Genomic DNA, 12358 nt, shown 5'->3' on the forward strand with positions numbered 1-12358 from the left:
AAAAAGAAGTGTAAACAGGAAAGCCAGCCGGGCCTGGAGTTCCAAGTGCCCATATTTCATTGGCTTCCTCTCCATAACTGTGGCAGGGACACTTAACCCTTCCCTGGCTGTGAGAAATTATTCTCTGAGGGCTGGTGGGCAGAATGGGAAGATCTGAGAGGAAGCTCCTTTCCCCTCCTGGTTCCTTTATCCCTGGGATCTGCATGGCAAGGATTCAGAGCAACGAAGACAGAGGGCTCAGCACAACCCTCCAAACTCAGTCCCTTCCTGGGACTACTCCTCCCAGCACAGACTTTTCAGCTTGGGGGACCAACCTGGCTAATCCTGAAAGACAGGGCTAGCAAGAATGAGCTCCCCCCTTTTAAGGGAGAGGGCATTGGTAACCCTTCCCATTTTTGGAGTTTCTCAAAGAGTAATCGGATTTTGAGGCTGGGATCTGCCCACAGCAAGATTTATCGATTGCTGCAGCACTGTTACACATCCATATTAATTAACCCAGACACCGCCTGGAAATCGAGCTGTTTGGGGAGGGGAAGGGAGAAATGGGGGCCCCTTAAGGAGAATGGATATTTCTCCCTAAGTGACTCTGAGGTTGAGATTGGAGGGACCTCTGCACATGAATCCTGTGGCCCTCCCCAGGCTTGAACCCCCTGGAGTTCTCAGCAAGGGTAAGAGTGACTTAGTCTCCACAGTCATCTCCACACACAAGGCTCATGGTGGTAGTGGTGGGAGATCAAATACCTTGCAGGTTGTTCCGCAGGTCCTACCCCACTCTTCCTTGTCTCTGGCGGGTTTCCCCAGCCCGGTAATGCTCTGTCTCCAGCAGAGGTGAGCCAGCATCCTTCCTAGAGGGGTTAACCTCCCCCCGCTCACTTTCCTTTCAAGTTCTCAAAGGTAGAAGCTTATGATGGTTTTCGAGTTTGGTTTGTTTTATTTTGTTTTAGAGTCCTGTTTGTTGGTGGTAGTGATAGTCTTGTGGCCTTCTGCTTTCTCCTCCCTCCCTCCAAAAAGTGATTAAAATCTGTTAAAGGATTTAATTAAGAGAGTTAAATGAAAAGGAAGGAGGCGCAAATGAGTTGGGGGAAAAAACCCACACCAAAGCTATTCTCAACGATTAAATCGCCATTTTAACAATATAATGGAGTTTGCATCCTGAAAGGGGAAATCAACGCTCATATCTCATCAATAATTCATAGAGTCCGGGATCATGCAGAGGTCAGCAGACGGGGGGCCGCAGCGCCGGCCTACGTGTGGCTCCGAGCCGCTGCAGCATACAATACACGCCGCCGGCCGCACTGCAGCCGCCACCTCCGCCACTGCAGACCGGTGGTGGGGGCACGCTTGCAGGTTTAGGCGGAACTTTGGTTCTTTCTTTTGGCGAATTTACTGGCTGCAGGCTCCAAGAGGAGAGGGGGAATTTGGGAGCCTGGAGAGGATTGGACTTCAGGCAATTCGGGAACCTGTCGGACTCCAAAAAGCACCTTTTCCCAAATTTTAATCTTTCTCTTCCCTCTCTTCTTTTTCCTTTTCTCTGTGATTTAGGCGTCTCCTCTCTTGTCTCTTCTCCCCCTAAAGTTCCTCTTGGAGAGAAAAATGAACTCTCTGCAGCATCCTCTAGCTTCTCCTCCCTGGAAACGGTTCCCAGGCTGCCAGGCCGCCCTCTGGCCTGCCTGTCCCCGAGTGGATTCGGGCTGAGCCTTGCTGCTTCGCAGCACAGCGGCTGGTTTTGGTCGCAGCGATCTCTGACCTCGGAGCCCGGTGGGATAGGGATGAATGCATCTAGGGAGGAAATGTATCTCACAGGCCCCAGACCATCTTGCCGAACCAAAAGATGACCCAGGCTAGATGCAAAGGTCGGGAGTCAGCATGGAAAGACGCACTAAGGGAAGAAGTGGAGGGAAGTGTCAGCCTGTGTGGGGCATCTCCTCTTGGGGGATTTGGAGGCACGATGGAGGATACCTTATTTCGGTGCTTCTGCAGGCTTGTCCTTAGGTGCGTAGATCTAATTAGTTTTTTTTCCCATGTTTTCTGAATCCCAAGGGATCCCAAGGAAGGAGAAAGGAAATCCTTCCCAGTCAGAGGTGGGGGTCTGGAAGGAGATATTTGGGCAGAAAGGAAACCGAAAGCGCGCTGGTTGTCCGCACCGCCGCTGCGCTGGACGAGAGGCAGAGGCTGTAACAACCCGGAGCTGCCAGTAGAGTCCGCCTTAGACCAAGTTCACAGCCAGGCTGGGGCCTCCGAGGCGCCAGAGAGCGGCCGTGCAAGGTGGCCCCGGGCCCCGCATTGTTGGGACACTGAGCTCTCCCTCCACCCCTGTGAGCACAGCAGTCACCTCTGCTCCCAAGGAGCCCCGGCTCCAAGCTCTCCCCACCCTTCACCCCGAAATACCCTTCTCCAGGTCAGCCCATTCTACTGCTCCCCATAGGTCTCCTTCTCCAGCAACTTCTGCCCTACTCTGGGGGTCAAAAATGAAGAAGGGCGGCTGGTCAAAAGCCCTTCCAGACATCCCAATAGAAGAGACCGTTGAAATTGCGTGAAGTAGGTTCCGCGTCTTTTTCCAAAGAGTTAATAGTTCCAAAAAAAAAAAAAAAAAAAAAAAAAAAAAAAAGAGTCCTCTTCCCCGGGACTAAGGCTCTGGAGTAGGGACATTGGCAAAGAGGGGAGGGGTAAGGAAAGCGTTTTGCCCTGGGGTTTCTGCGGCCAGCGTAGTAGAATGAGACCCTGGGTGGTGAGGCCAGTGTTATTGGCAGAGGGGGTCGCAAAGTTGGAGGGTCAAAAGTTTACAGCATGCGTGAGCAGGCACGGCGGAGGCGACTAGGGGCGGGGGCGGGGTGGGACGGTGGGGGAGGGGGCTGTGTGTGTGAAGACAGAAGAGAGAGCCAAGGATGCTGGAGGTAAGGAAGACTTGTGGATGGCAGAAGTGAGGAAGCAGAATTGGGCAGCGAAGAGGCAGATGTCTGGGGAAGGGGAACTGAGGAAGGAAAAAACCCTTCTCCAAAAAGGGCGAGACTAATGGTGGTGGTGAGTTGTACAAAAGACAGCGCTTAGGGTGTGGTGAACCCTCTAAGCAATTTTCTCTTCCAAAGATAATCTTTGAGTCTCCATGTTAAATTTAATTAAAACCTTCCTGGCCCCACACATTTTAGAAATTCAATTAAATTACCCCCACATCTTTGTAGGACGTCTGACAGGGTGAAAGAATGCTTCCAATGTGAAGGTTTCATTTTCACTAACATCAACCCACCCTGGTTCCCCTAAAGGGGCCAAACTATTGGCTCTTCCAACCTCCAACCCCTGGGAGAGGCAGGCCTGTTTTCAAGAATCCTAACCCCCAGGCTCTGTCAGGAAGCTGGGGTCCATGAGCATGGGCCAACACTGGAGTCTTTCCAAACACCCATTCCTCTCTTCAAATCGCTCCAGTTTAAAAACTTGTCTATTGAAAGATTCACTTGTTAATTATCTCACTCTCTCCCAACGCTCCATTTGTGTATTCGTCTTGACTCTTTCTCTTCCTATTTGGATGAGGGAGGAGAAATGCAAAGGAAAAATACCAAATGGCCTCACGGAGATATTTTAAACTGGAGTTGAAACAGGAGACCTGAAATGAACTTTGAATCCATGCATTAAGCTTAGCTCATAAGTAAATGCCTAGAGAGACTCAGTAATTATAACATTGGGGCATATGCCTATTTTTGGTCTTTAAATGACTGTTGTATTATGAGATGTCATCATATTCTCTTCCAAGCATTTAATATAGGATGTACACTGTGGGTGTTTTTCCTGCCAGGATGGAGATAACCTGAGGGTTTCTGTAAATATGCCTTTTTAAAGGTTTAATATCAAATTTCAAATAGATTTAACCCGGGGTTTTGACTAAACCAGTTGGGTGCAGGTCCCTATTTCTGCATAGTCGTTAGGTGAGTTCCTCTGCAGTGTCAGGCCAGGAAGGAATTCCTGGAGTCCTGAAGAGACAGATATCAAAGGCTGAGCTGAATAATCAATCTCCTTCTATTCCAGGACAGAACATTAGCAAATTTAGGTATAGATTGGAGCAACCCAAGGTCCTGGGCTAGCGGGGCCCAGGATGAGGAATGAGTGGCTTCTGCCATTCAAGACCAAGCTGGGTGCCTTGGGGAGTTCCTTCCTGACCTCTCCGTACTAGGAGGATACCACCCTACCAACTAGGCTGGAGCCCTGTCTCAGTCTGTAGACTTGAATTGGGAGGAAGGGGAGTCACCTGACCTACCTCTGCAGGTCCCTAGGAGGCTGCAGAAAGGGAGAAGTGTGTTGTAGGCAATCCACCAGATTCTAATCCTGGAGAGACAAACCCAAGAAAATCTCACTATCTTAAATGCCTTCTTGATTTGCTCCTGAACCTCCTTGTGTGGGTCATGGGGGTAGGCAAAAGTGTTACTGTATTGATGAGAACGATTCTTTGGCGCAGGCGGAAGCTATTGTTTTGTATTTAAAGAACAGTTAAAGCTCTGAAAGTTATGTCTCCAGCTCTGACCAGCCCAGTACAGCAGATACAACCTCTCTCAGGGTTCTATCTTCCCCAAACCCGCTGGGTTGTGTGAACCAAAATCTTGGCCCCAAGAGGTGGAGTGCTCATTTCTAAGCCCTGGAACTTCCAAAGTTCTTACAGAAATGAGGGTATCTCTGACACTTGGGGGAGCAAATAAAGCTGATGGAGTGTGCAATGGAGTTGGGATCTGGGCCCTGGCCATGCAGGCATTTAGGGATAAGGGTCAGGGAAGGGACCTCTTGTTCAGGCCTGTTCTCTGGGGCCCAGGTGCCCAAAGCCATGCTTTCAATTTCCCCGTGCCAGCCTCATTCTCAGGCCTCAAAAGGATCCCACATGAAATCCCACCCTCTCCCTGGAACCAGGGCTGACAAAAATATGGGAATGATGGAAAATCAAAGCAAAGCAGGGGCGTGGCTGGCTGACTCCTATCCGAATGGGACTTTTTTTGGGGTGGGGGTTGGGTGAAGAGAAGAGAAGGTTCTGGCGAAAAGTCGAGCTGGAGAGGATGAGTTGAATCAAATTTCTGCCCTGTCATTTTTCTCCCAAGTAATGACCTACGAAAAATTCAATATGACCGAGAGAACTGCGCGAGCATATTATAGTAACTGCCTGCTCGTGGGGGAGGCCCGGAGAGAGGTGAATTGCGGGTCACGGCGTCTAAAAATTATTAAAATGTTTGAGAGCCTCGTGACGCGCCTAGCTGTTTAACAAAGACTGCCAAAGTATGAGATTAATACGAAAACTTGCGCTTCCAAAACAAAAACATACAAAAAAAAAGTCATGTTCCGGCCTCTGAGGGAGCCCGTGGCTCTGCCCGCCGTCGCGGTCCGGTTTTCCGGACACACAATAGTGGACAAGAGCGAGCTCAGCTGTTGCCCAGCGCGTCCGCGGGCGGGTCGGCGGCCGGCAGGGCTGGGGAGCCTCCCGGTGAGTACCCTCGCCCGCGCCCCCTCTGGCCTTTTTCTCCGCCGCGCCTCCGCCGCCGCCGCCGCCGCCGGCTGGGGACTCGCCTCCGCTCGGGCCTTCGGTTTCCCTCCCTCGTTGAGTCCCTCCTCCCTGCCGACAAAAGGTGATGATTCCTCGTGGACTGGGCACACTCGGACTGCGGAGGGGGACTGGGTGGCGCGAGGTCACGCTAGCAACCTGTAGCTGCCAGGAGAAGGCGGCTAGCAAGCCGCGGAAAGACCCGGGAGCGCAGGGGAGGTGGCTCCGATCCGCGCATGGCCCCTGCTCTTATTTTATTATTATGCGAGTGGCTGTTGGTATCCTTCTGGGCGGTGGAGGGGAGAGGCAGCCTCCTGCTGCGGTGAAATCCGTCCTGGGAGTCGCCCATAAACCCTGTCCTCCAACTCGGACTGCTGGAGGGGTGAGGGGGGTGCCGCGCCTCGGTGGGATTGGCAGGTGGCGGCTCCCAGCGCGCAGAGGAGAAAACTCTGTGTTCTTGGGCTCCAGGATCAAGGATACCAAAACCCGCGGTGGCTGTAGCCCCCGTTCCTCTCTCTTGGGGTGCTGGGGCACCTGGGCCGCATGTGAAGTGTAGAGCAGCAGAGAGGCTCGGCAGCCGGCCCAGCGGCCCTCCCAAACTTCCGAAATGCAGACGGGTTGGACGGGTTTCCGAGAGTTGGCGAGTTAAGAAGGACAGGAGGTATGGGGTGGGGGAGGGGCCCGGCCGATTGGAGTGGGTCCTGGAGACCCTAAGCGACCTTTGACAAGACATGGAAAGGTCCCTGCTTGACGCTAGGGAGCTGCTGGGGATCCTAGCAGCGCATTTTGTCTGTGGGCCCAGGGCCAGACTCTAGTCTCTCTGCCCAGATGGGGGTCTGAGAATACCTATTGGACCCTCTCTTGGCAAAGACAACCACAGTGTAATAGTTTGCTTTTTTCTCCCAAATATGTGTGAGTTCAGCTTGTCTGGGAGAATGTTGATGCTAGAAGTCAGGCCCAGAGACTAACATTGGCAATTCCTAGATTTAAAATTAAAGGAAAATCAGAGAGTCTCTGGACCTAGTTGTAGGCAGGTGGGAACTCTCCTCCTACACACCTGCAAGGTCCCAGGACTGGGGATAGGCAGAGACTCTGGAGTGTTGTACTTAGAGGATTGTTTTTGTGTTGTTCCTGTATTTGTTAATGAAATTGATATTATTTTGACTTTCTCACTAGAGATGCGAGTATCTCTCAGACCTAGGGAGTTGAGTAGGGAGTCTGGGTGGGGTGGAGGCTTTTTCTATGCACATTTTCCCTTACTCTGTCACAGCTTTGACAGTCTCAGTTCCCTCCTGCCCAATCCCTAGACTCTCCGCTTAGTAAATTCACGGCTTTTGGGAGCCTCAGGAAGTGGGTTCGGAAACCCCAGATGCCCATTTTGGTTCTACCACCAGCAACCCAAGCAGGTGGCTAGGCGAGTTCGTGTGTGTTAAGAAGGAAAGGACCCGCCTGGGGCTAGGAAGGTGGGGAGATGGGGTTCCTCCCCACACCTCCCCTGGATAGTCCCCCTCTCCTGGCTCCCAGGAGGTGTGAGAGGCTGGGAGGGGTCCTATATCATCTGGCTGCATCTTTTATGGTTCCTCATTGCCCTTCATTCGGAAATGAAACGCCTTTGATCTTTTCTCAGGTTGTAAACCGAATTGCCCGTCATTAAATATCCGGGGTCCCATCTGCTTGGTCTCCCAGCATTTTTCTTTACAGCTGTTTCTCTCTCTTTTTACCATTGAATTTTTCCAAAAGGACTTTTATTACACCTCCTTCACACCAAGCCGCCTCTTCCTCCTCTCTTCGCTGAGAGGCTGAGAGGCGCTTTGGAAATATCTAGATATTCGTTTGATCACAAACTAAAGACTTGGAGGGGCACAAGGAGCCGATTGGAGTTTTGTTTTTGCTTAAAAAAAAAAAAGTCTTCGGGGGAGGGGAGGGGCGCGAGGGCACCCAGAAAGGCCTGAATCTGACTTCGCGGCAGCCTCAGAATGACCCTTCCTCCTTTTGTGCTTAGCTAATGTTTACATCTCATAATTCATGCGCCACCGAGAGTTGCGCGGCGGCGCGGCGGCAAGGTTCGCGTCCCTTTGCGAACTGGCTGCTTGTAATTCTAATAGGAGAATTGAAAACCTTGTAATCCCAAGAACGGAGTCGCAGTGCCTTTTTCTGTTCCCAGGGCTCAAAACTAGAACAAAACGAAATAAAACCAAAGCACTCAAACCACACCCCAAAAGAAGAACACGCGGAAAGTAGGAGAACTGGAAAATTTCTGGGCCAAGAAGATCTGTCTGTCTTCTGTATATACCCTGTAGATCCGAATTTGTGTAAGGAATTTTGTGGTCACAAATTCGTATCTAGGGGAATATGTAGTTGACATAAACACTCCGCTCATATTTTTCCAGAAGAAAAAAATATATATACGTATTATTTTTCTGAATGAGGAAAATCCGGTGACTGGCCACACGAAGACGCCTTTCTCTTTCTTCCTCTTTCTTTTCCTCCTTCAACTGGTTAAAGATGGAGAAATCATCTACCTGAACTCTCCCCACGCCTGCCCCTGGGAGCCTTGGTCCTTTTTCACCTCTTTTTAAAGAGGTTAATGTTATTGTTGTTGAAGTATTAAATTTACTTCTCGTCCAAAACGCACCCATTTTCTATTCTGGGCTCAGGGAGGCTTTATTGGAAATTTCGAAAAAAAATTACTTGTCTTCAGTGTTCCAAGAAGGCAAAGGAAATTTGCTTAACAAACGGATGTTGAGGCGGCCTTTCCGTTTCATTTCAGAACAAGATGCCCTGGAAATACTTAATTACCAAGGGGTGCTATTGTCTGTGGGGTCACCTCTAGGGCTGTATCCCCAGCATCACAGGGATGTGAGATTTCCATTCGCCGCGGAGGCGGCGGCATTAGTGACTATTAGAATGTCTCGGCGCCATGGGTAGTATTGCTCGGGTGGTTCTGGAATTAGCAAATTATTAATCAATTTTGCTCTCAAAATTTGCAGGCTTTTTCTTTTCTTTTCTTTCTTTCTTTTCTTTCTTTTTTTTTTTTTACCCCAGCGCTCCACCTATAGTGTGGGAAACCAAGTCGTTTCTCCGGACTTGGGCCGTGTGGGTTAAAGGGAGGCGTGGATAGGAAAACGGGGACAGACGGACTGACTGACACAGTCTAGCTAATCGCGCAGCTAAATGCGATTTGGAAGGCAAGGTCTCCCCGAATTAGTGCATGAATTTCCTATCGATCCGCCCGCGGTTCCATTCATCTCTGACAAGTCCCTCTGCGCACCCGCCCTCTAGCTCTGGACGCCTCCTCTCTCACCCCTACCCCTCCCCATCCGGCTGCAGAGAAAAGCCCCAAGCTCTGTGTTCTGGCCCCGTACGGGTTCCCCTTTCGAGAAGTAGCCCCCAGCCCGCCAATGACTTAAATCCCCATACAGACTCAGGGTGCAAGGGCTCCCTCCCGCCGTGGGGAGGAGATAGGGGCCTGTAAAAGGTAGAGAATGCTGGGCAGAGGTGAGGCAGAACAGTAGGGGCTACACTGGATGCCCCAACTTCTTAAGGGATCTAGGGTTTGCGCTCTGCCTAGCGCCCCAACAGGCCCTCCAGTCGCAACCTGCGCGCGCTCTCTCTCTCAATCTCTTTGATCCCGGAGAGAGCGAGGCAAGGAGGGGGTCGCCCCGCAGGAGCCCTATGTAAATCCTGCTGTTGGGTGGGTGGGTGGGGAGGGGGAAGAGAAGAAGGGGAAATAAACCTCTTTGGCTGGAGTAGGGTCCGGGTGAGCAGATTTCCTTATCCGGGAATCGCAGGCGGGGCGGCCATTGGCTCGGAGGATCACGTGGGCGCCTAACTTTGTTCACTTGACAGTAAGTAGGAGGGCTTTCGGAAACAGGAAAACGAGTCAGGGGTCGGAATAAATTTTAGTATATTTTGTGGGCAATTCCCAGAAATTAATGGCTATGAGTTCTTTTTTGATCAACTCAAACTATGTCGACCCCAAGTTCCCTCCGTGCGAGGAATATTCACAGAACGATTACCTACCCAGCGACCACTCGCCCGGGTACTACGCCGGCGGCCAGAGGCGAGAGAGCAGCTTCCAGCCGGAGGCGGGCTTCGGGAGGCGCGCGGCGTGCACCGTGCAGCGCTACGCGGCCTGCCGGGACCCTGGGCCCCCGCGGCCTCCGCCACCACCCCCGCCGCCCCCGCCACCGCCCGGGCTGTCCCCTCGGGCTCCTGCGCCGCCACCCGCCGCGGCCCTCCTCCCGGAGCCCGGCCAGCGCTGCGAGGCGGTCAGCAGCAGCCCCCCGCCGCCTCCCTGCGCCCAGAACCCCCTGCACCCCAGCCCGTCCCACTCCGCGTGCAAAGAGCCCGTCGTCTATCCCTGGATGCGCAAAGTTCACGTGAGCACGGGTGAGTGCATGGGCACCCCTTCCCCCTCCCACCCCTGGAGCTTTACACCGAAGGGACCTCGGAGGCATGGGGGGGGTGAGCTGGGGAAGCCAATTGTCCCCGCTATAAACTCGCCATTGCCAGAGATTTACGGTTGCCTGTTTTCAGAGCCACATAATTACATCCCCCATAAATTTTTATGGCCTGGTGGGCCCTGCGCCTTTGAAGTAGGTTCTCCATCCTCTTCACCATTCTCACCAGCGACTTTTTCGCCAGGGAGATACAGTCTCAGTGAAGTTGAAAGTTGGGGAGGGGTATAGGAGGTGGAGGAGGAGAAGGAGGAGGTAATCCGTATTTAAGCAGAGAGTTGAGTCAACTCCCAGTATTTATTTTTTCCTTTCTTCTAGTCTGACTCCTTGGCTGGAGAAGTGGGCAAAAGTTTTCAGTAGGGGCAGGCACTGCTTGGAATCTGAGCAGCAGGGGTGGGAACTAAACAGAGGAAAGGTTTAGAGAAACCTCCCCTCCCTCTTCCACATCCTCATTCTCCCATTCTGGGGGCCCCAAGCTGAGGGAGAGAGAGGAGCAATTAAAACCTTGGGGGATTCTTCACACACACACACATCCACCACCAGCACCAGACACCCAAACAACAAGGACACAGCGCAACTCTCCAAAACTTGGAGGTCTCTTTCTCATTCTTGGGTCTTGCATTCTTCCCTTTTCGTTTTTCCCCCCTCCCTCTGAAGGAACTAGAGGTGGCAGGAGAGGGAGGGAGGGAAACACTGTGTTCACTGGAAGAAAGGGCTCTTCCTTTCTGGGGCAATAAAACTTTCTCTTTCTCCCTCTCTCTGTGTGTGTCCAGTAAACCCCAATTACGCAGGCGGGGAGCCCAAGCGCTCTCGGACCGCCTATACTCGCCAGCAGGTCTTGGAGCTGGAGAAGGAATTTCACTACAACCGCTACCTGACGCGGCGCCGGAGGGTGGAGATCGCCCACGCGCTCTGCCTCTCCGAGCGCCAGATCAAGATCTGGTTCCAGAACCGGCGCATGAAGTGGAAAAAAGACCACAAGTTGCCCAACACCAAGATCCGCTCGGGTGGCGCCGCAAGCTCAGCCGGAGGGCCCCCTGGCCGGCCCAATTGAGGCCTCCCCCCACCCCCGCGCTCTGGTGCCCCCCACCCACGCAGGAGCCACGAACCTCAGGATGGGGGTGGGCAGCGAGCGCGGGGGATGGGGTGGGGGGATGGGAGGGGGCCCGGGGCCTGGGCCCCGGAAAAACCTATCTGCCCTCCCCTCCTTTATATGCGAATAAACGCAGAAGAGGGGGAGGGGAAGCTTTATTTATAGAAATGACAATAGAGGGCCATAGGGAGCTCCCCCAGAAGCAAGATTCAAATCTCTTGCTTTCTTCCTTACAAAAGCAAAAAACAAAAAAAAAAAAAAAAAAAGAAAGAAAGAAAATAAAAAGCAAGAAGGAAGAAAGAAAAAGACAGAAAGAGGAATAGGAGGAGGCCGCAGCTCCTCGTTTTCAGCTTTGGCGAAGATGGATCCGCGTTTCATCTTTAATCACGCCAGGCACAGGCCCATCTGTCTTGTTTACTCTGCCGAGGAGAGGACGGGCCTCGGTGTCGACCATTACCTCGACACCCGCTAACAAATGAGGCCCGGCTCGGCCGCCTCCGCCTCTGCTGCTGCCGCTGCTGGAAGACAGCCTGGATTTCCTTTCTTTGTCCCCCACTCCCGATACCCAGCGAAAGCACCCCTGACTGGCAGATAGTGCACTGTTTTGGCCACGGTAACAAACACACACACGCTCCCTCATCCTCTGTGCCTCTTCACGGAGGGACAAAATGACTGTTCACCCACTTCCACCGTGGGATTGGGGGTGGGGAACAGAGGAAGGGAACAAGTAGGGGAGGGGGTGGCCTTGACAACTCAGGAGTGAGCAGGAAAATTGAGTCCAAGGAGAAAAAGAGAGACTCGCAGACCCGAGAGGCCCTTCCTCTGGAAGGCCAAGCCAAGCCATACCTGGCAGGGTGAGGGGCCAGTTGGGTTCTGGGAGCTGGACCTGACTCTGCCAGTCCAGAGTTGTACAGCAGAGGCCTGTCTCCTAGACTGAAAAGGAATGTGAAACTAGGAAATACAATGTGCCCCTCCCAGTCTGGGAGGAGGATGTTGCAGAGCCCTCTCCCACAGTTTATCATGTTGCATCGTTTATTATTATTATTGATAATATTATTATTACTATTTTTTGTGTCATGTTCGTCCTCTCTCCTCTTCTCTTTCTGACATTCCAAAACCAGGCCCCTTCCTACCTCTGGGGCTGCTTGAGTCTAGAACCCTTCGTATGTGTGAATATCTGTGTGCTGTACAGAGTGACAATAGAAATAAATGTTTGGTTTCTTGTGACCAGCACAGCGTGTTTTTGTTGAAACATTGGTGTAAAGATATGGACAGATGCCACCCAGTGTATATTTT

General features: G+C 52.2%; 1 protein-coding gene across 1 annotated transcript; it reads left to right on the forward strand.

Annotated features, from left to right (window-relative positions):
• Positions 1 to 9240: 9240 nt before the first annotated feature.
• On the forward strand, positions 9241 to 12289 carry HOXB4 (homeobox B4). Its single transcript, XM_017497007.2, has 2 exons — positions 9241 to 9901; positions 10743 to 12289. Exons 1-2 carry the CDS (start codon positions 9445 to 9447, stop codon positions 11021 to 11023), a joined length of 738 nt encoding a protein of 245 aa, XP_017352496.1. The 5' UTR covers positions 9241 to 9444; the 3' UTR covers positions 11024 to 12289.
• Positions 12290 to 12358: the final 69 nt, after the last annotated feature.

This window comes from Cebus imitator, unplaced genomic scaffold (genome assembly GCF_001604975.1).
Source record: "Cebus imitator isolate Cc_AM_T3 unplaced genomic scaffold, Cebus_imitator-1.0 Scaffold228, whole genome shotgun sequence".
Classification (NCBI taxonomy): domain Eukaryota; kingdom Metazoa; phylum Chordata; class Mammalia; order Primates; family Cebidae; genus Cebus; species Cebus imitator.